The 23,327-nt window shown below is 36.7% G+C and overlaps 2 protein-coding genes across 3 annotated transcripts in view; both read right to left on the bottom strand.

Moving 5' to 3' along the window:
* LOC118929403 (myelin P2 protein) overlaps positions 1-21,129 on the bottom strand; it is a 28,581-nt gene extending 7,452 nt beyond the window's left edge. The window contains exons 1-2 of one of the 2 annotated variants that reach the window (XM_036919457.2): positions 20,406-21,129; positions 1,411-1,633 (exon numbers count right to left, since the gene is read on the bottom strand). In XM_036919457.2, the coding sequence (XP_036775352.1) occupies positions 1,411-1,483 (73 nt within the window). In that variant the 5' untranslated portion in view covers positions 1,484-1,633; positions 20,406-21,129. Of the gene's footprint in view, positions 1-382; positions 1,385-1,410; positions 1,634-20,405 lie in introns of those variants that run through there. The other variant, XM_057497934.1, reaches the window with a different exon arrangement.
* Positions 16,996-23,327, bottom strand: LOC118929402 (fatty acid-binding protein 9-like). The gene is given in 3 exon segments (XM_057499329.1): positions 16,996-20,505; positions 21,122-21,281; positions 23,255-23,327. Coding segments are annotated over 3 exon segments (348 nt in total). The 3' UTR covers positions 16,996-20,390.

Here is a 23,327-nt window from a genome sequence, read left to right as displayed (position 1 = left end):
CATAGATAAGTAAAATGATTTTTTTTAATTTTCTTCATTTGAAAAATAAAATAAAATTAAACTCTTAGGTTTTGTTACTATTACTATCCAATATTATAGAAATATATGGAAAGGAGAAATGCCAAATGAGAGAAATACATGAAAGAAAACCTGATTTACATATACATAAACAATATATATTATTATATACGTATGTTATATATATGCTAAACAAATGAGCAGTTACAGCTAATAAAGAACTGTGAACTGTATCTTTTCTTCTAATTCTGATTAATCTTTTGTTGTTTTATATGGCTTAGGATAATATTTTTCAAACAAAATTATAACCTCTGTGGTAGAGCCTGATAATCTACATTTTTACCAAACTGCTAGGTATACTTACGCACTCTAACATTTGAAAATGACAGCAAGTCCTTCACTGAGACTTTCTTATATTTTGCTTCTTCTTCAATTGTAAAGTCCATAAATCTAACCAGACCATAGTGCAGATCTATCCCCATAAATTCTCATAGTTTTCCAGGCAATGATCCATGACACAATTTTGCTTATTTTACCTAAAAACAGAACCTTTCTCATAAGCTTTTTTGAACAGGTAAGTGAAGCTACAGGCATTTCAACAAGAATAGCAATCTGGGTCATTGGTCAATAATCACTTTCTATTATATTTATACCTCTCTGGAAATTTCTAAACTCTTCACATCTATCATGTGCATATCTATGGAACATTGTCTAGAAATAGTATCAAATAAAGTTGATGTAACTCATGACTGGACTTCCCATCTCCATCCATTGCTCTAACTGCAAGAAAGCCTGATAGGAGGGTAACTGAGTTTGAATTCACTCCAACAATCCAATTTTTCTTCTCTCAGTGAATTCCCTAAGCTGTGAACATCCTGTTTTATGAAGCATGTACTTTTTACAAACTCTCTATCTACATGATCGTTTAATAACAGACAACCTAGAGCCATAGAGAGAAAGCTCTGGTTTAGCTAAACAATATAAATTGATGCTTTATATTAACTTTAATACACTCAGCTGCTTATTTTATAAGCACTTCAGTTGTTATAAAGCAAACTTTCAGGAAAGCCAGAGAATGGGTTAACTAAGCTTCTAAGATTTCTTTCCTCCAGGTCTGAAACCAAAGCCCTGTTCATATGAAACTGTCTTTGGAATCAGTGGGAGTTCCATGCAGTTAAGCACCTCTCATTTAGGTTAAAACCTATTAAAATTACCACAAACAAAAATGCAAAAAAAAATAACCTGAATGACACAATAGAAGATTAATTCCAGAAGAGGATTGTACTTCAGCCTGTGCAAACCTCCCCAGATTCCTAGAAAAGGAGTTAGAAGGAAATAGGCATGCAGCTTTCTTAAGGGATCTTCTCACCCACAACAAAGAGCATTTCTTACCCAGAGCTTTCATGTAATCATCAAAATGCTCACTGGAGACAAGTTTCCAGGTGCCCAGGAATCTGTTGCTCATTGTGATAGATGAGAATTCAACACAGTTCTGGGTGAGATTCAGAAGACCCAAATGAGATGCTGAAGCCTCAGAAGAGTCTTTTCAAAGATGCCCAAAGCATGTGACTCTCACAGAGATCCAATGGGGAAAGCAGTGTCAGGATTGAATAATCTAGTAGATGAAAGAAAACCCCATATAATGTTTCCTTCAGTCTCCACAAATTTTTATAAAAATAAAACAGTCCTATCTGAACCTTCAAAAAATCTTTTGGCTGATATTACATTTTTAAGAAATGCTTAGATCCTTAATGTTTCTGAAAAGACTCCATGAATTGAGTCTTATACGAAACCCTATTATATGAGCATAAATGGATGAATGAGAGAGAGGTGTGTGTATGTGTGTGTGTGTGTGTGTGTGTGTGTGTTTAGGCATCTTGGACACTCTCAAGCCTGAGTCTGCACAATTAAGAATTCTTACTGAAAGAAAAGAAAGAGGAAAATGTCCATGAGTATTGTGATAACCGCCTCAAATATGTTGTGGGAGAGAAATGCAGGGAAGCAGTGTGAGGAAGTATTCATAGGTAAGGGAGGCTTGACATAGTTCACATATCCCAGGCAGGCAGAGTAGGCAGACAATACCGTCAGTCTATTACAGCAGAGCACAGAAATTGTATTCATTGGATGGACAAAAAGTAGCACTATACCATGCTCTTTGACCTCAGCAAAGATTTCCATCTAAAAAACTTAAGCCCAAATTAAGCAGGCTCTTAGTTAACACAACAACTTTAAATTCTTTAAATAAATCTATAAAGAGAAAGAATTTTTCTATAAAAATAATACTACTATATATTGAGAGTTCACTATGGGCCAGTCACTATGCTAAGAGCTTAATATAGATGATTTCATTTAATCCTCTCAACAACTCCAAGAATTAGGTACTATTATTATATCCATTTATCAATGAGAAAACTGGAGCTTGGGGAGGTTAGGGAACTTGCTCCTAAAACTTGCATAAGCAGATGCAAGATTTGTTTGCTCCCATTACTCTGGGCCTCTGGCCTGGACTCTGGGCCAGTGCCTCCTACTATAGTCCCACCACTGCTCCTCCTATACTATATGTGCACAGAGGCCCTGGCCAAAGGTTAGGCGTCACCATGAATGGACAGAGAAACTTATTTTCTGCTCAAAAATCAAGCGATGTGAACATTAAGAGATGAGGCATCCAGACTACTGTGATACATCAGAGCCCTCCTTTGACCAGGGGGAGCAAATAAAAGCCACTTTAAATATCAGTAATGCTCTTAGGAATATCTAGTTGCTTCTATACCTTCTCCTAGTAGGTTTTCCACACTGGTGTTAATCCTGCCTGAGACAACTGGTATTTATATATTTAGTACACAGGTTGATACTCTCTACAACAATGAAAATATCCCATGATCTATTTGCTCATAACGAGTACAATTGCTGGCCTCGGAGCCCAGCTACTGATGCCATAGCTGTGCCATGACGATCGCAACTATGTGCTTAGGGTCTAAGTTGGGACAAAAATATGTAATCATATACAGTGAGCCCAAGTCTCAGCTTACATTTCTTGTGCCAGGTGATTCAAAGTGGGAATGTAATAGTGACTAGGAAAATTCCTCATCTAACGAGCTTACCCAATCCTAGACCCAAGAGAATGTAACTGGAGGGAATACATTTTACTGGTATAAGAAAAATAGCCATGGAAGAAAGGGCTTTAATGAGTGGAGTGGATGTATTATTTTCTCATTCAAAACACTTAATAAAAATGACTGATAGTATCACTTATACCTCCAAAGTCTTTTTTTGTCAGCCCTACTTTATTGAGAAGTTCAGCATTCAACATGAATGTTCTGCCTAAATCTATGAAGGATTCTCAGACCCTCCCTCTCAAGCTGAGCCCTTTGCATTCAGAGCTGTATGAATTTTCAGCAGTCCCTGTATTGCATATAGGAATGGCCATGGAGTTTTAAATTTAAAAATTGAGCTATATATTGGCAAGTCTTATAACCTTGAAGCAATCTTGGACAAATAAAAGAATTTTGTACTTTAGTTTCATCAGCCATGTGCGTGGCTACTGGAATTAAGCAGATGTGGACCAAGACAAAATGTTCAGGCTCAAATATGAGTCAAAAGCACAGATCAAAGCAATGACAGAAGACCCAGACTTAGCCAGGCTTGGGACATTAAATCACTCCTAGCTAAGAAAGTCATCAAAATCTTAGCAAGAAAGGATAGATAATAAATACAAGAACCACATTATAACTAGACACATATGTTTAGACTTGAGCTAAATGTTTGTAAAATAGATATAGTCTTGCCGTGTATAAGTCCACCTTTCACTGATATATTGCCTATGTAAATTTTCAACATAAAGGTGGTTCTTGAATCACACACTGAGAAGAACATCCAGAGGTCCAAACAAAATACATCACAAAATCCTTCTCTGTATAACATGTCAAGTAAATATTCCTTACATAGTGTCTTCAAGCTACCTCCAACTATTTATTTGGAATGGCGATAATCAACAATCCTGTAGCAAATGAACAAAGAAATCATGATCCTCCACTTGAATGCTAAAGACTTGGCTCAATTCCTTTCATTCGTTTACTTGCAAAAGTATCAAGAACCTACTATGTGCAAGGCACCATTCAAGATTCTGATTAAACATCATTGAGCAAAATGCCATGCTCTTGTGGAACTTACACTCTACAAGTGATTTAGTGAAGGCTTGAAGCAAGAAATTTTAATCCTAGTGAGTATGAAATTGTTTTTAAATAGAAATAATGTGATAATATTTGAAGGCAGGAAAATTACACCATATGATACTAGGAGATATATCCAATAAAAATGGTGATTTTTAAAAAACAGTTTGAAGATAACAAAAATGGGCCTTAGAATTTTTACTTCCTCATGATAGATGAAGAAATTAATCTAAGCTTCCAAATGTGACATATTAGAAAAGATGGACAAAACTAAAAAAGAAAATTCTTCAAAGCATCAGAGAGATTAAAAAGGTAGAGAAAATGAAGGGTTTAGGACTTGGGTAAAAAGAAAAGCTCAGAGAAACAAGCCCAGTATTGGGGGCAGCTGTTCCCCTAGGGATCTATGAACTCTGCAAGCAGCTAGTAAGAGGCAGAAGTCAGGAACCATTTAGGACAGTGTTACTGGTTTAGGAGAAAATGAGAGGGAGTCCTGGTTAATCACTGTCCTCTGGTTTGGTTTGAAAGGCTGTTACGTGGAAGAGGTGAACTGAAAATAGACCTGTGCTAATATCAATTCAGTTCTTAAAATGAGTTTAGTATTATCTGGGACAGCTAGTGAACCTAGCTATCAGCCAGAAACAAATGTAAACTCTCTCTGAAAGAATGCAATGTCACCCCAGCCTAAGTTTATTTCTACAATTTTTCATTATTTATTTTTATTAAAGTATCATTAATATACAATCTTATGTTGGTTTCAAATGTAGATCACAGTGGTTCAATAGTCCTAGTGATCAACTTATATTGTGATTGCGAATTATTGTGACCCTGTATCCCTTACTTCTCCCCACCCCAACCCCTATCCCTTGATAACCACTAATCTCTTCTCAGTGTCTATGAGTCTACTGCTGTTTTGTTCCTTCTGTTTTGCTTTGTTTTTATATTCCACAAATAAGTGAAATCATGGTATTTGTCTTTCTCTACCTGGCTTATTTCACCAAGCATAATACCATCTAGATCCATACATATTGTTCCAAATGGCAGGATTTCTCTTCTTTCTATGGCTGAAAAATATTCCATTGTGTATATCCATTCATCTTTGATGGACATTTAGGTTGCTTCTATATCTTGGCTATTGCAAATAGTGTGGCAATGAACATAGGGATGCATATATCTTTTTGAATCAGGGGTTTTGTAAATTCCTACGAGTGCAATTACTGGGTCAAATGGTATTTCTATTTTTAGTTTTTTGAGGAACTTCCATACTGTTTTCCATAGCTGTTGCACCAATTTGCATTCCCACCAGTGTAGGAGGGTTCCTATTTCTCCACATCCTGGTCAGCATTTGTTGTTTCTTGTTTTTTGGATAGTGGCCATTCTAAGTGATGTGAGGTGATATTTCACTGTGATTTTAACTTGCATTTCCCTGATGGTTAATGATGTGCAGCATCTTTTCATATGCTTGTTGGCCATTTGTATTTCGTCTTTGGAAAAGTGTCTGCTCAGATCCTCTATCCTTTTTTAATTGGGTTATTTATTTATTTTTTTAGTATTGACTCATATGAGTTCTTCAGAAATTTTGGATGTTAACCCCTTATCAGATAAATCATTTATAAATATATTCTCCCATGCTGTAAAGAGAATGCCTTTTTGTTCTGCTGATGGTGTCCTTTTTTGTACAGAAGATTTTTAGTTTGATGTAGTCCCACTTGTTCATTTTTATTTTGTTTCCTTGCCCAAGGAGTGGTGTCCAGGAAAAAGTTGCTCATCCTTATATTTTTGCCTATGTTTTCTTCTAAGAGTTTTATAGTTTCATGACTTACATTCAGATCTTTGATCCATTTTGAGTTTACTTTTGTGTATGAAGTTAGAAAATAGTCCAGTTTCATTCTCTTACATGTCGCTGTTCAGTTTTGCCAATACCAGTTGTTAAAGAGGCTGTCTTTTCCCTATTGTATAGTCATGGCTCCTTTGTCATATATGAATTGACCATACATGCATGAGTTTGTATCTGGGCTCTCTGTTCTGTTCTGTTGATCTGTGGGCCTGTTCTTGTGACAGATTACTTGTTTTGATTACTATAGCTTTATAGTAGAGGTTGAAGTCAAGGCATGTAATGCCCCCAGCTTTGTTCTTTTTTCTCAGGATTGTTTTACACATTATTAATCAAAATTAAGTAGAACAAGAGACAGGAAAATATGCCCAAAAAGCAAAAGAAACAATACTCAATAAAAATAGATGATTGATAGAACAGATATTAACAACAAAAAAACAAGCATATATAGAAAATATAATTGAAATAAAAAAATTTTTAAATACTAATAAAATTAAGAAATTATTAACAAGATGGTCTTAAAGACAGAGAAGGCAAAAACTATTGATTGCAGAAAAAAAAAGCGTATATCAATGTTCCCTATAACCACTAAAAAGTTATAGGTATGTAACTTACAGTAGTTAAAAAGATCATAAGAAACTATTATAAACTACCAATAGCAATATTCATGCCAATAAATTTGGAAATGTATAAATTATTAGAAAACACAGAATACCGAAGATGATACAAAAAGTAAAAAGAAATGTGAATACTCCTAAATCTATTAACACTGAATCTGTTATTCAAATTTTACCCACAAACATATTCCAGGCCTAGTCTTTATCAATGAATTCTTATAACACCAATCTTACACAAAATCTTCCAGAGAATAGAAAAGAGGTACCAGTTTCCAAGTGGCTTCTCCCAAGGTCTTGGCACATGCTAGTCTCTTTTCCTGGAATTTTTAACCACTCTCTTGTGGATAATCCTTAAATATCACCTCAGTCATACTTTCCTACCTTGGGGGTACCATCCTTCAGATTTCAACTCCTTCATCTTTTTTAACCTTTTCTAGTCTATCATGATTTATCAGTTATTTCAATGGCAATTTTTAGTAATTTTGGATATTATTTGTTAATATGTATATCACCCTATGAAATCTTGATTCCATGTGAATGGGGACAACATGACTTTACTCACATATTATCCCAAGTACCGAACATCATGCATATACACAGTAGGTAATCAATAAACATTTGGTGACTGAACTGGCTGAATGAAGAAAATATAAAATTATCTACTTTTGAAGGTTATTGTTTGTATTAATTCAGATAATGAATGTTATGAAAGCATCTAAAACTAGTGCTTATGATAAATAATATTACTCTCCTAAACTTCCTTCTCTCCTCTCCTGGCCCTGCCTTTTGTTCTGACCCTTTTTCGTCCACGAGGGAGGCCTGGAAAGAGCACAGGCTGTGAATCATACCCCAGTGTGCAAATTAGTGAAACACACGTTTGTGTTTGTCATTCCTTTAGTCAGTGGTAAAAACAGGTTGTTCTTTCCATGTTCAGGATAACATAATCTTATTACAGAGAACACTAGGAAAGTGCATGTAAGATAATCCCAAGATTCATTATACAGATTCTCACCTGCATACATGCAAACAATTACTAGACAAGAATTTATTGGACAGAGGCAGCACTGGAAAGAATTTGGTGAGTGAAAAAGCAATAGTTTCTGCCCTCATGGGCCTTAAACTCTGGTTAGGAAGATAGATATTAAGCAAACATTCAGAGAAATATTAGAAAATCCAAAAATTTTTTATCATTTGGAGATGGAGTTACTGAGAAAGTCAGTGACGAGCCAATTAACCATTACTACATAGAAAGATACCTCATGGAATTTCTTAGACAGCAGATGCCATGAGACTAGTGATCTGATTTATCTTCAGAACTTGGCCATTCAGGGTATCCTGTGCCCCCCCAGACAGCTAAATAGAGAGTCACAATAGCACTTCAGACTTGATAGTCTCCTCTTTCATGTTTCAAATAAATATTTTTCTCTAAATTTAACAATGCTGACACTAAAGTTGCTTTCTTTTTTTTATAGATAATTATTTTTTATTGAAGGGTAGTTGACACACAGTATTACATTAGCTTCAGGTGTACAACACAGTGATTCAACATTTATATACATGATAATTCTAGCTACCAGCTATCACCATACAAAGTTGTTACAATATTTTGACTATATTCCTTATGCTATACATTACATCCCAGTTACTTATTTATTTCACAATTGGAAGTCTGTACTTTTTTTTTTTTTGAGAGGGCATCTCTCATATTTATTGATCAAATGGTTGTTAACAACAATAAAATTCTGTATAGGGGAGTCAATGCTCAATGCACAATCATTAATCCACCCCTAGCCTAATTTTCGTCAGTCTCCAATCTTCTGAAGCATAATGAACAAGTTCTTACATGGAGAACAAATTCTTACATAGTGAATAAGTTACATGGTGAACAGTACAAGGGCAGTCATCACAGAAACTTTCGGTTTTGGTCATGCATTATGAACTGTAAACAATCAGTTCAAATATGAATATTCGTTTGATTTTTATACTTGATTTATATGTGGATACCACATTTCTCTCTTTATTATTATTATTTTTAATAAAATGCTGAAGTGGTAGGTAGATGCAAGATAAAGGTAGAAAACATAGTTTAGTGTTGTAAGAGAGCAAATGTAGATGATCGGGTGTGTGCCTGTAGACTATGTGTTAATCCAAGCTAGACAGGGGCAATAAAACATCCACGTATGCAGAAGATTTCTCTCAGAACAGGGGGGGAGGTTCTAAGCCTCACCTCTGTTGATCCCCAATTTCTCACCTGATGGCCCCCCTGCGACTGTGCCTGTCTTAGGTTGTTCCTCCCTTGAGGAATCTTACCCGTCTCTGGCTAACCAGTCATCTTCCGGGGCCATACAGGGAAATGTAAAGTTGGTAAGTGAGAGAAAAGCCTTATTGTTTGAAAAGGTTAGCTTTTTACTTCTTTGCATATTTATGCCCTGTGGCTTCTATGCCCAGCATTTGTCTTGAGGTATCTTTACCACTTGGAAGAATTATGATACTCGGTAAATTCGATATGAGGCACGAATTCTATTTAAGGGTTGTAATTAGGAAGGAAGAAAAAAGCTATAGAAGTAGCAGGCGGAAGAAAACCTGGGAAGATTGATTATTTCTTTGACATATCTTCTTGTAGAGTAACTTCAGTATGTATAGGTTTTAAACTACTAATTAAATTGCGCACACACATTAACATAATAGGAGTACAGTTACATAACCAGAGCAGACCTATAATTACCAGCCATTTCCAGTGAAACCAAGAAAATCAGTTAGGCATCTTAGGCATTTGTGAAAACTTATCTATGATATGGTGGATATTGTCCAACTGAACTTGAACAGTCTGAGAGAAATCAGACCAATTAAAACAACCCATTCCTGGGGACTGTTCACATCCCATATGTTCTTTTAACAGTAGATAGTCTGTAGTTGTAAGATTTTGGAGCGCTACAACTTGCACTTCTCCTAATTCTTGGTTGAGTTCCAACAGTATAGATCCAGTCAAATTTGTTGTTTTACTTTATGCACAGGCCAGCTTAGATATCTCCTTCTTCATTCCCATGGCAAGTCCAGGAACCGGTGGGATGAATGCAGCTACAGCTGTAGCAGCGCCTGGATCTTTGTTGAGGTTTCTTTATGATCATCTTCTGGTGTGAGTCTTCCAGAGAGTGCTGATGTTGGAAGTTCTTCTTCATATTGTATCTTAGTTCATTTTCTGGGTAGCCAAATTAGGCTTTGATCCTCTGTGTAAACACAAACAGACCCTTTGCCTACACTTTGATATGCCCTTTATACCATTGTGTAGAACTCATTGGAGGTCACCACACAGGAACTGCTTTTTTTTTTGTTTTTTTTAAGAGAAAGGAATATTATCAGAAAAATGTACCTCCATAGCCGATCATCTGACACCCTTTAAGTGGTCAAAATTAAGGATATTTAAAGCATGCATTAATTGTTGATTTACAGTTAGTTTTATCCTATCAGGGAGTAATCCCCCTTTTCTTTCTTTCTTTTTTTTTTTTGTTATCATTAATCTACACTTACATGACTAATATTATGTTTACTAGGCTCTCCTCTATACCAGGTCCCCCCTATAAATCCCTTTACAGTCACTGTCCATCAGCATAGCAAAATGTTGTAGAATCACTACTTGCCTTCTCTGTGTTGTACAGCCCTCCCCTTTCTCCCACCTCCCCCTTGCATGCTAATCTTAATATCCCCCTTCTTCTTCCCACCCCCTTATCCCTCCCTACCCACCCATCCTCCCCAGTCCCTTTCCCTTTGATACCTGTTGGTCCATTCTTGGGTTCTGTGATTCTGCTGCTGTTTTGTTCCTTCAGTTTTTCCTTTGTCCTTATACTCCACAGGTGAGTGAAATCATTTGGTATTTCTCTTTCTCCACTTGGCTTATTTCACTGAGCATAATACCCTCCAGCTCCATCCATGTTGCTGCAAATGGTAGGATTTGCCCTCTTCTTATGGCTGAGTAGTATTCCATTGTGTATATGTACCATATCTTCTTTATCCATTCATCTATCGATGGACATTTAGGTTGCTTCCAATGCTTACAATTTACAACTGTAAATAGTGCTGTGATAAACATAGGGGTGCATCTGTCTTCTCAAACTTGATTGCTGCATTCTTAGGGTAAATTCCTAGGAGTGGAATTCCTGGGTCAAATGGTAAGTCTGTTTTGAGCATTTTGATGAACCTCCATACTGCTTTCCACAATGGTTGAACTAATTTACATTCCCACCAGCAGTGTAGGAGGGTTCGCCTTTCTCCACAGAGAAACAACATTTGTTGTTGTTTGTCTTTTGGATGGCAGCCATCCTTACTGGTGTGAAGTGATATCTCATTGTAGTTTTAATTTGCATTTCTCTGATAATTAGCGATGTGGAGCATCTTTTCATGTGTTTGTTGGCCATCTGTATTTCTTTTTTGGAGAACTGTCTGTTCAGTTCCTCTTCCCATTTTTTAATTGGGTTACTTGTTTTTTGTTTGTTGAGGCATGTGAGCTCTTTATATATTCTGGACGTCAATCGGATGTGTCATTTTCAAATATATTCTCCCATACTGTAGGGTTCCTTTTTGTTCTATTGATGGTGTCTTTTGCTGTACAGAAGCTTTTCAGCTTAATATAGTTCCACTTGTTCATTTTTGCTGTTGTTTTCCTTGCCCAGGGAGATATGTTCAAGAATAGGTCACTCATGTTTATGTCTAAGAGGTTTTTGCCTATGTTTTTTTCCAAGAGTTTAATGGTTTCATGACTTAAATTCAGGTCTTTGATCCATTTTAAGTTTACTTTTGTATATGGAGTTAGACAATGGTCCAGTTTCATTCTCCTACATGTAGCTGTCCAGTTTTGCCAGCACCATCTGTTGAAGAGATTGTCATTTCGCCATTGTATGTCCATGGCTCCTTTATCAAATATTAATTGACCATATATGTCTGGGTTAATGTGTGGATTGTCTAGTCTGTTCCATTGGTCTGTGGCTCTGTTCTTGTGCCAATACCAAATTGTGTTGATTACTATGGCTTTATAGTAGAGTTTGAAGTTGGGGAGTGAGATCCCCCCTACTTTATTCTTCCTTTTCAGGATTGCTTTGGCTATTCAGGGTCTTTGGTGTTTCCATATGAATTTTTGAATTATTTGTTCCAGTTCATTGAAGAATGTTGCTGGTAGTTTCATAGGGATTGCATCAAATCTGTATATTGCTTTGGGCAGGATGGCCATTTTAACGATATTAATTCTTCCTAGCCACGAGCATGGGATGAGTTTCCATCTGTTAGTGTCCCCTTTAATTTCTCTTAAGAGTGACTTGTAGTTTTCAGAGTATAAGTCTTTCACTTCTTTGGTTAGGTTTATTCCTAGGTATTTTATTTTTTTTGATGCAATTGTGAATGGAGTTGTTTTCCTGATTTCTCTTTCTGTTGGTTCATTGTTAGTGTATAGGAAAGCCACAGATTTCTGTGTGTTAATTTTGTATCCTGCAACTTTGCTGTATTCTGATATCAGTTCTAGTAGTTTTGGGGTGGAGTCTTTAGGGTTTTTTATGTACAGTATCATGTCATCTGCAAATAGTGACAGTTTAACTTCTTCTTTACCAATCTGGATTCCTTGTATTTTTTTGTTTTGTCTGATTGCCGTGGCTAGGACCTCCAGTACTATGTTAAATAACAGTGGGTAGAGTGGGCATCCCTGTCTAGTTCCCAATCTCAGAGGAAAAGCTTTCAGCTTCTCACTCTTCAATATAATGTTGGCTGTGGTTTTATGATATATGGCCTTTATTATGTTGAGGTACTTGCCCTCTATTCCCATTTTGCTGAGAGTTTTTATCATGAATGGATGTTGAACTTTGTCAAATGCTTTTTCAGCATCTATGGAGATGATCATGTGGTTTTTGTCTTTCTTTTTGTTGATGTGGTGGATGATGTTGATGGACTTTCGAATGTTGTACCATCCTTGCATCCCTGGGATGAATCCCACTTGGTCATGGTGTATGATCCTTTTGATGTATTTTTGAATTCGGTTTGCTAATATTTTGTTGAGTTTTTTGCATCTACGTTCATCAGGGATATTGGTCTGTAGTTTTCTTTTTTGGTGGGGTCTTTGCCTGGTTTTGGTATTAGGGTGATGTTAGCTTCATAGAATGAGTTTGGGAGTATCCTCTCCTCTTCTATTTTTTGGAAAACATTGAGGAGAATGGGTATTATGTCTTCCCAGTATGTCTGATAAAATTCCAAGGTGAATCCATCTGGCCCGGAGGTTTTGTTCTTTGGTAGTTTTTTGATTACCGCTTCAGTTTCGTTGCTGGTAATTGGTCTGTTTAGATTTTCTGTTTCTTTCTGGGTCAGTCTTGGAAGGTTGTATTTTTCTAGGAAGTTGTCCATTTCTGCTAGGTTTCCCAGCTTGTTAGCATATAGGTTTTCATAGTACTCTCTAATAATTCTTTTTATTTCTGTGGGGTCTGTCGTGATTTTTCCTTTCTCGTTTCTGATTCTGTTGATTTGTGTTGACTCTCTTTTCCTCTTAATAAGTCTGGCTAGAGGCTTATCTATTTTGTTTATTTTCTCGAAGAACCAGTTCTTGGTTTTATTGATTTTTGCTATTGTTTTATTCTTCTCAATTTTATTTATTTATTCTCTGATCTTTATTATGTCCCTCCTTCTGCTGACCTTAGGCCTCATTTGTTCTTCTTTTTCCAATTTCGATAATTGTGACATTAGACCGTTCATTTGGGATTGTTCTTCCTTTTTTAAATATGCCTGGATTGCTATATACTTTCCTCTTAAGACTGCTTTTGCTGTGTCCCACAGTAGTTGGGGCTTTGTGTTGTTGTTGTCGTTTGTTTCCATATATTGCTGGATCTCCATTTTGATTTGGTCATTGATCCATTGATTATTTAGGAGCATGTTGTTAAGCCTCCACGTGTTTGTGAGCCTTTTTGCTTTCTTTGTACAGTTTATTTCTAGTTTTATGCCTTTGTGGTCTGAAAAGTTGGTTGGTAGGATTTCAATCTTTTGGAATTTACTGAGGCTCTTTTTGTGGCCTAGTATGTGGTCTATTCTGGAGAATGTTCCATGTGCACTTGAGAAGAATGTGTATCCTGTTGCTTTTGGATGTGGAGTTCTGTAGATGTCTATTAGGTCCATGTGTTCTAGTGTGTTGTTCAGTGCCTCTGTGTCCTTACTTATTTTTTGTCTGGTGGATCTGTCCTTTGGAGTGAGTGGTGTGTTGAAGTCTCCTAGAATGAATGCATTGCATTCTATTTCCTCCTTTAGTTCTGTTTGTATTTGTTTCAGATATGTTGGTGCTCCTGTATTGGGTGCATATATGTATATAATGGTTATATCCTCTTGTTGGACTGAGCCCTTTATCATTATGTAATGTCCTTCTTTATCTTTTGTTACTTTCTTTATTTTGAAGTCTGTTTTGTCTGATACCAAAATTGCAACACCTGCTTTCTTCTTTGCATGAAATATCTTTTTCCATCCCTTGACTTTAAGTCTGTGCATGTCTTTGGGTTTGAGGTGAGTCTCTTGTAAGCAGCGTATGGATGGATCTTGCTTTTTTATCCATTCTATTACTCTGTGTCTTTTGATTGGTGCATTCAGTCCATTTACATTTAGGGTGATTATTGAAAGGTATGTACTTATTGCCATTGCAGGCTTTAAGTTCGTGGTTACCAAAGGTTCAGGGTTAGCTTCTTTACTATCTTATTGTCTAACTTAACTCGCTTGTTGAGCTCTTATAAACATGGTCTGATAATTCTTTATTTCTCTCTCTTCTTATTCCTCCTACTCCCTTCTTCATATGTTGAATGTTTTGTTCTGTGCTCTTTTTAGGAGTGCTCCCATCTAGAGCAGTCCCTGTAGGATGCCCTGTAGAGGTGATTTGTGGGAGGCAAATTCCCTCAACTTTTGCTTGTCTGGGAATTGTTTAATCCCTCCATCATATTTAAATGATATTCGTGCTGGATACAGTAGTCTTGGTTCAAGGCCCTTCTGTTTCATTGCATTAAGTATGTCATGCCATTCTCTTCTGGCCTGTAGGGTTTCTCTTGAGAAGTCTGATGATAGCCTGATGGGTTTTCCTTTGTAGGTAACCTTTTTTTTCTCTCTGGCTGCTTGTAATACTTTGTCCTTGTCTTTGATCTTTGCCATTTTAATTATTATGTGTCTTGGTGTTGCCCTCCTTGGATCCCTTGTCATGGGAGTTCTGTGTACCTCTGTGGTCTGAGAGGCCATTTTCTCCCCTTGTTTGGGGAAGTTTTCAGCAATTATTTCTTCAAAGACAATTTCTATCCCTTTTCCTCTCTCTTCTTCTTCTGGTACCCCTGTAATGCGGATATTGTTCCATTTAGATGGTCACTCAGCTCTCTTAGAATTCTTTCATTCCTGGAGATCTTTTTGTCTCTCTCTGCATCAGCTTCTCTACATTCCTGTTCTCTGTTTTCTAGTCCATTGATGGTCTCTTGCATCGCGTCCATTCTGTTTTGAAGTCCTTCCAGAGCTTGTTTTATTTCTGTATTCTCCCTCCTTAGTTCTTGCATATTTCTCTGCAAGTCCATCAGCATGGTTATGACTTTTGTTTCGAATTCTTTTTCAGGAAGACTGGTTAAATCTACCTCCCCAGGTTCCTTCTCAGGGGAAGATGTAGCAGATGCCAAATCTGTCTGGGTTAGTCTTGTCTGGATCATATTTTTTTGCCTTTTCATGTTGATAGGTGCTATTGACTGTCAGCTGGGAGGGCCAAACTTTTCACTTGCTATGGCCTTTCTTTACTGGGACAACTCCGACCCCTAGTGGCTTGTGTTGGGTAATTGCGTGTAGACTGGGTCTTTGGGTCTTGCCCGGCCGGTATGGAGGAAGAGCCCTGGAGGGGTTTATTTACGAGGGATTTGTTTGGCTGTTTACCTTCGTGAGGGGTCTCAGAGCTGTTGCCCAGGGGGTTAGTGCGCCCGGTTTTCCGTGTAATTTCTAGCCACTGGGCTGTGACCTGTGTTGTTTCCATCCAACTGTTACATTTCTGTCCCTTTAAGACTTTCAAAAAGCACTCGCTTTTCTTTGTCACAGGGGCATCAGCTTCGGAACCCACTCAGAGGTCTTGCTGCCCTGTTTCCCTAGTTTCCAGCCTTCCACGCATGCACTGTGTCTGTGCTCTGGTGCGGGTGGCTGGGGCTGGGTGTTTAGCAGTCCTGGGCTCCCTCTCGCTTCCCACTCCAACACCTCTCCTCCCGCCGGGAGCTGGGGGGAGGTGTGCTCGGGTCCCGCCGGCCGGGGGTTGTATCTTACCCCTTTTACCAGGCGCTAGGCTCTCGCACGTGTGGATGTAGTCTGGCTGTTGTCCTGCATCTTCTGGTCTCTCTTTTAGTATTAGTTGTATTTTCAAAAATATTATGTTTTTGGGAGGAGATTCCCACTGTCCTACTCACGCCGCCATGTTGGCTCCACCCCCCTAAAGTTGCTTTCTTAATACAAACTATTTGTTGTAACTTTCTTAGCCACAATGTTATCTGATCTTTTGGTTACTATGGTGATAGTTGCATGTATGCAGCCCAGCAGTAGTTACTAGCTTTTCTGTTGTTGAATGGCAATAGAAAGAGAAAAGAAGTAGTTTGTAATTCCTCCAAACAATGCAATTTGTTTTGTTGCTACTAGACTCTACGGTACATGGCTTCTTTTCCAAAGTTTAGTCCAAGATTTCAAATCATTTTTCCTAACAGAATACCAAAGAATTGAAGTTACTCATGCACTCAGAAGGAAACAGAAGACAATTTCTCCATTTCACTTTCTTTCTGTAGTCATTATAGCATATACTGAGCTGGGCACAGTTTTTCGATTCCATTTGCATTTCCTCTTGGAGAGAAAGTGATATTAACAGCATTAAAGTAGGCTGTACTTCTTAGGCATTAGTGTAAGAGCCATAGGGAATACTTTTTCAGACTTGGCCATCTGCTCCCTCACAGCTGATGGGAAAAAAAAAAATCTCTTAAAAATAATTCACTTGCAAAGCATAGTGAAAAGTGTGTGTGTGTGTGTGTGTGTGTGTGTGTGTGTGTGTGTGTGTGTGTGAGCGCACGCAGCCTTATTTCATAAGGAACAACTATAAGCCCATAAAAATTCAGGTAATTTTCTAGTTAGGTGGTATCCAGGTAGCCTACTTTGTTTCCTACTTTATTTCCTTGAGTATGTCTTACAAAATTTTTTCTATAATTGAGATGGTATAAAGGCTTTGAAAGAAAGTGTAATTTACATATTTCACTTTGTGAAATTGCTTTGTAACTTATGTATGAAAAGGTAGTACTTCAATAAGCATTTACTAAAATCTGAACTCTATTTTACAAAGTAAACCATAATCCATTTTCCCTGCTCATTTTCCTCAAAGCCCATTTCTAACTAATTAGTTGCTTTGACTCTGTTCAAAGCTTACCTCTGCTGAGACACTTGTCTGCTAGGACTGTTTATGCACTGTTATAGTGCGGGTGTCCCCCAATTATCTCATCCTATTCTTTGCATTCTGATTGCCTTAAGGGGGATGTGGGAAACAGAAGACGTGAGTGATTCCCTGTGCTGGTCCACTGCATAAAGTCTCATCTACTCTCACCACAGCCCTGTGAAGTAATCTCCATCTTGCAGAGGAGAAAACTAATGTGGTTTTAAAGCATGCTCATGTGGCTGACAGTGGCAGAAGTATGATGCATGTCCTGCTCTGACTGGCTCTCAAACCCCATTCATCTACTCCACTGCACTGTGTCTACCAGCTAACAGATGAATTTCATTCTCTCACAGGGCTGCTGGATAAGTGGCCCTTCCCCACCTCCCCCAAGTAATATAGGGTCTAGGTACCAAACTTCAAAATGGACAGACTATATTTTCCTCTAAATGTTCAAAATAGAAATCTTAAGGATCTATAACTTGGGGATTAGGTTATGTCCTGATACTTCATCCTGATTTTCCATCTATTTTTGGTTACTCTCTTCAGAATAGTCAATTGTCTTTTTATAGCCAGTTAAGAAAAGCATGTCCCTTTATGTTACTACATTTTTGTGCAAAAAAAGTATGAAAATTAAATACACTAAGAATGTTCAAAACAAAAATTTTTTAATCAGTGATTTAGTAAATAATGCAGGGTAGCCAGAAGAGAAATTTGGTAAATTATTCTTTGATAGTAATCATGGCTTTAGTATGATTGATCTTTGGATAATTAATACTTTCCTACAAACCTCAGTGTGGATCTTAAACATGGTGGTTTACCATTAAGTTACTCAGGCTAAAAATATTCAAACATAAAATATATCTTTCTGTATTGCTTATATAAAAACTATATATACTCTCACTCTATTTTCAAGCCCTTTTGAAAAGTGAATAAATAATGATTTTTTGAGTGACTCTCTATAAAGAAAAGTTCCATTACTTCCAGTAAAACGTGACAAACATGTTACTATTTACTGAAAGATAATAATAAATTCAATACAACTTAACCAATATGATATGCCATCACTTACTTATAGATATATAATGACTTTTGAAGGCAAGTCAGATATACCAAGAAAGTCTTTGGTAAAGACTGATGTGAAAGTCCTTAGTAAAGACTAATAACTCTAAGTCTAGACTTTAATGATTTTTTTCATACAGAAATTTTGACATGATTTGACTGAGAATAATAAAAAAAGCAATAGGGTTTCAAGATGCCTGTCCTACTTGTAACATCAAAAGGCAATTAATTCCATATGTAACTCTTGCTATTTTCCAGCACCTAGTACAGTGTTGTACAAACAACGGTTACTGAGTAAGAACTTGCTGCTGAATGCATGATTTTCTAAGGAATAGTATTCTAAAGAATATAATAAATCTACTAAAGATTCAACATCAGGATCTTGCTTCTCACTTAGGCTCTTTGTACTTTGATTTGTGACATCTATGAGAAAAGAAGTATTGAAAATTCAAAATTGTATTATTTTTTTCTCATCTTTTCTTAATTATGCCTCTGTAAATCCAAAGAATTAAATAAGTAAGTGTTTAGTGCCATGTAAAACAACAGCTTCTTTCTAAGGTTGTGGAAAACACTTTAACCCTGCAGCTGTCAGCTGCAGCTAACTACCTGTGGAGACTGTCCTCTGATTAGGGAGACTTTGGCCCATTCTCCCTTTTGTGCACAGGCCACTTACCCTGGTGGTTAAAAGCCTCTTTGACTTCTGAAGAGCAAGCACAGTAACATTTTGTTCACACTCGAGTCCTTTAGGAAGAACAGGCACAGATCATGTGGGGACGACTGTCATTGCCCACATCCGGCAACTGTGTAGCCACTACCAAGCCCATCACTTCAGGAGCACAGCTGTATGCTTGGAGGTCCTCAGGGTTTAATATGACAGCAGTAATTCCTTTCCTTGCCCAGGGATTCAGTTCTTGCCCCAACCCCATGCTCAGTCCTTTTGTACATTACCTGTCAATTTCATCCTTACTAAGGTGAACTTACCCCCTAGTTTGTCTAGGACAGTCCATTTTATGTGTATTGTTCAGGTGTAATTAGTGATAGAGCCCCTTTCTACTTTTCACTTCTCACCCAGTTAAATGAAAAATTGCATGGAATTCTACCTTAGCACCTATTAAATACACTCTCAGGACTTACTTTGACCAATTACTATCCTTAAATCCCAGGTACACCATGATATTTATGTAACTCTTCTTCTTTCTCCCTTTCCTCTTCCTATTGCTACAAATGCCATCCTTTTTTTAGACTTTACCCTTTAATTTTACCTGTATTGCTTTGTTTTGTTCTAAGTCTGAAAGTACTTTCTAGCAACAATATTTGGTGAAACTATTAAGGTACTTTGTATAGCTCTAATAGTCACATTATTAGTAGGCTTTTAGGAATTCAGGACTTGCATTTAATAAAATGTCATTCTGCAAAGACTAAGTTATAAACAGTGGTGAGAGATGCCCTTTAACTAGATGTATTTTAAATGGGTTTATGGATAAGTAAGACAATGATTATTTTAAATGTTCTATAATAATTCAACCACAGTGTATAATATCCAGGTTCTGCTTTGTATTCTATCATCTATCTATCTATCTATCTATCTATCTATCTATCTATCTATCTATCTATCTATATCTATCTATCCATCCATCCATCACAACTACTTTAAGTAGGGCCAGGCTTCTGCAAAAATTTAAAGCCAAATGTTGGTTTTCAGCATCTGTGCTTCCAAAGACTATGATGTAGCCTCCGTTGAGGTCACATGAATTTCAACAGAGTACCTTTGACAGAATGCCTTAACCTAAATGGGACGTGTCCACTCGAAAGAATTCAAGGACCTTGGGTGTCATGTGGGCAGAGTATAAAGGGGACTTTGGTACCCGTACAAGTAGCTTCTTGATTACAAATTTATCAGATTGTCCCTAGCCCTAAGTATCACACAACTCCAAAACTGCGCTTAATTTGATGGTTTCATTGAGCAAATTTGTGTTGAACAATTTTTTAAAAATCATTGGCCCTGAGACATTATCTTCTTCAAGTCCTACTTTCCTGTTAGTGAAGAAGTTTTCACTGATGTAGATATATTCTTTATACCTTTTCATAGACTTGCGTGCTGACAATATCATTCATAGTATACTCCTAAAAGCAAAGAGAGGTCTAATAGAGTTAGTAGATGACAGTTTAAACTCATCTGTTTCTCTTTCCTCAGACTTTCAATTCAGGATGCAAAACAACTGAGTAACTTGCAAGGCATGCATGAAATGGGAACATCTAAAAAATTCAAGTTAGAGAAAACTTACCACTATCATTTTTCCATGTCCGATTTGTCTTTTCATTGTTGTCTCCTTGCCAAGCCATTTTTGGACATGAATCATTGAGTCACCATCGAATGTTATGATGCTCCATGAATTCATAAAGGAATCAGTTAGAAATAGCAATTAACTATATTCCAATCTACACCAGACTAGAAGTCTATTTTTTAATTTCTATTTTGAAATTTTTTTCCCGAAATCCTCACCTCAGTTCTTGTCATAATTTATACCATCAAAATAAGAAGTCTCAAGAGATTATTCAGTTAATGCTCTCCTTCTCCAGGCAAATAATACTTAAACTACATATGAATAATTGTTCTCTTCCATATACTCTTTTATACAATGACAAAGAGACATCAGAGAAAAAGTGTAAACATTGGATTTTTTGGCTCTGTCAGCCATCAGAATAATGTATTTCTATTTTAAAATTTATTTTTATTTTTAATTTAAGTATAGTTGTCGTGTGTTAGTTTCAGGTATACAGCATAGTGATCCAACATTTATATACACTGTGAAATGCTTATCCCAGTAAGTGTAGTTACCATCTATCACCATACAAAGTTATCTGCAATAGTAATGAATAAAACAAGCCCAAGCTGATTTGGTAATTTATCAAAATAGGTGTGAGTAAACGATGCCTATCACCTTCTGGGTTTTTTCTTGATTGTAGAACACCAGGAAGTCTTAATTTTTACCTTCACTTTCAGGTTATCTGCTGTGGTTTATCAAATTCTTCCCCCAGCTTGAAGAAGATCTCAGTGTTCTTCAAACTGTCTATTTTGAAGTTCACCTCATCCCAGACAGCACTAATACTGCTTCTTGGTTTTGCTAATCCTGCCAAGTTTCGAGTTGTATAATTCACTCCTGTAGGGCACAGAAAGTGACTTTTAGGAAGAAGTGCTAACAATTTTTTTGGAAATAAAGTTGAAAAGAACACATACTTCCCCATTCAAATTTTGGATAATGTGCCTTAATTTCTTCAACACTATGATAACTGGACTGAGCCAGACCCTCCCAAATCAGTAGGTATATCTAGTACCTGTACTTGACACTTTGAAAAGCTAAATTCACTTTCTAAGACTATTCTGCTTCATCTAAAGTTATTAAGACTTTCATGCTTCATCTAAAACATATATTTGTATGTTGCTTTTCAGGTGATCAGGTGCTTGCGCTTTACCTTATGGAGTGTCACAACAGGGCAAAGAGCATTGTTATCCTCATTTTACAGATGAGAACATGTCCCAGAGAGACAGAGCGTTTCCTCTAGATGATGTCTCTGGTAAGTAGCAGAGCTGAGACTTAAGCACAAATTTTCTAATTGTACAAGAATCTTAGCATACTTTTTTTTCTTAAAAAAACAAGAAATACAATTTTCAAAGTACTTAAACTGCTCTAAAAAATATGACATAAATCTAAGCCCCTCTCTTATTTGTAAATTAAATTCAGATCTGCTGAGTAAAGAGGAAGTAGGCAAACTGGATTTGGCTTGGAGCCTGTCCCCATTTTTCAGGCTGGGGATTGACCATTGTCAAACTTGACTTCTTGCAATAAGTCGGTGGGCAGAAGAGCTGACTGCTGTCTCTCAGTATCCCTATAGAATTCAGTTTCTCATTCAGATTGTGGAACTGACAGGACACTTCTGGCTACAGAGAAGCAGTAGAATGAAAACTGAGGTGGCTCCGACTTTGCCACTTCCTAGCTGGGACATGTTATTTCCTTTCTTTGACTTTCAGCTTTTTCAATACTAAAATGTGGCTAACTAAGTACTTATCTCATAGGTATGTTGGGATACTAAATAAAAAGACAGTGCAGTAATGACACATAGTAGGTCTTCACTTGTTATTCCTTCTTGATCTCTGCTTAAGTCCAGCTCCCAAACAAGTGTTATTCTTGCCCAAGTTTCTTAGGTGTCCCCAAAATTAAACTCAAAACAGGGAGTCTGTGAATCCATGAAGAAATAGAGGAACCTATTTCTTATTACTCTCTGGGCAAGTTAACACTCAGTATGAAAAATGGGCAAATATCACATTATAAGCACACTGACTTATGCATTGATCACTTCAGCCAGGTTAAAAAAAAAAGGTAAAATTTTAAAAATTCTTAATTTTATAAACAGTTTATAATTGCAAGGACTGTTTCTCTTAAATATTTAAAATTACTGTTCTTCTAGCACTAGTAAAGAATGGTTTAATTGTTATAGACCTGAGCCATTCTATTTGTTTTTTCAATTTGAGTAAGAATGACAGGATGAATAGGGTTTAGACTTCTGAGAAATATCCAATGGCAAGACATTCAATGAACAAAAATTTTCTATTTCTTCAATAAAAAGTTTGAAATTCTTCAAAATAACATTTCAAGAATATCTTCCACATGTATTAGAATGCTAAAAATTCACCAACTAGAAATATTATTTGTTGCTATTACTCTTTATTACTTAAAGCAAATCTTGAAACAAATTTAGCTGATAAATTCAATTATAGACAGTTACTATTATCTATAAATTTGAAGCTGGGAAAAGCTATTTGATAAAATGACCACGCTAATGAGAAACTGAATCAAGGCATTATGATGCAGCATTTTCAAGAAGGATAAAAGGGCTTCTATATATGGATAATGACTAGAAGGAAGTATCTGTTCACCTAGTGTTCCAAAATAAGACAATTACTACTGGAAATTAGAAAAAATTAATAGTAGATACATAAACTTTTTTAAGTTCATATGAATATACCCTAGGATAACAGAAAGAGAAAATTGTAGGAAAATTCATTGACAGTGCAAACCCAACCACTTCACAAAATGTGTGACCAGGTTTGAAATCTTGTAATGTCATTTCTCACACAGTTGTTTCAGGTATTCATCAAAATTTTCAGTGGAGACCAGCTTCCAGGTTCCCAAGAGGGACTCAATCAT

The sequence above is a fragment of the Manis pentadactyla genome, chromosome 3 (genome assembly GCF_030020395.1).
Source record: "Manis pentadactyla isolate mManPen7 chromosome 3, mManPen7.hap1, whole genome shotgun sequence".
Lineage (NCBI taxonomy): Eukaryota > Metazoa > Chordata > Mammalia > Pholidota > Manidae > Manis > Manis pentadactyla.
Note: the sequence above shows the minus strand (reverse complement) of the source record. Positions and strands in the feature narration are given on the sequence as shown.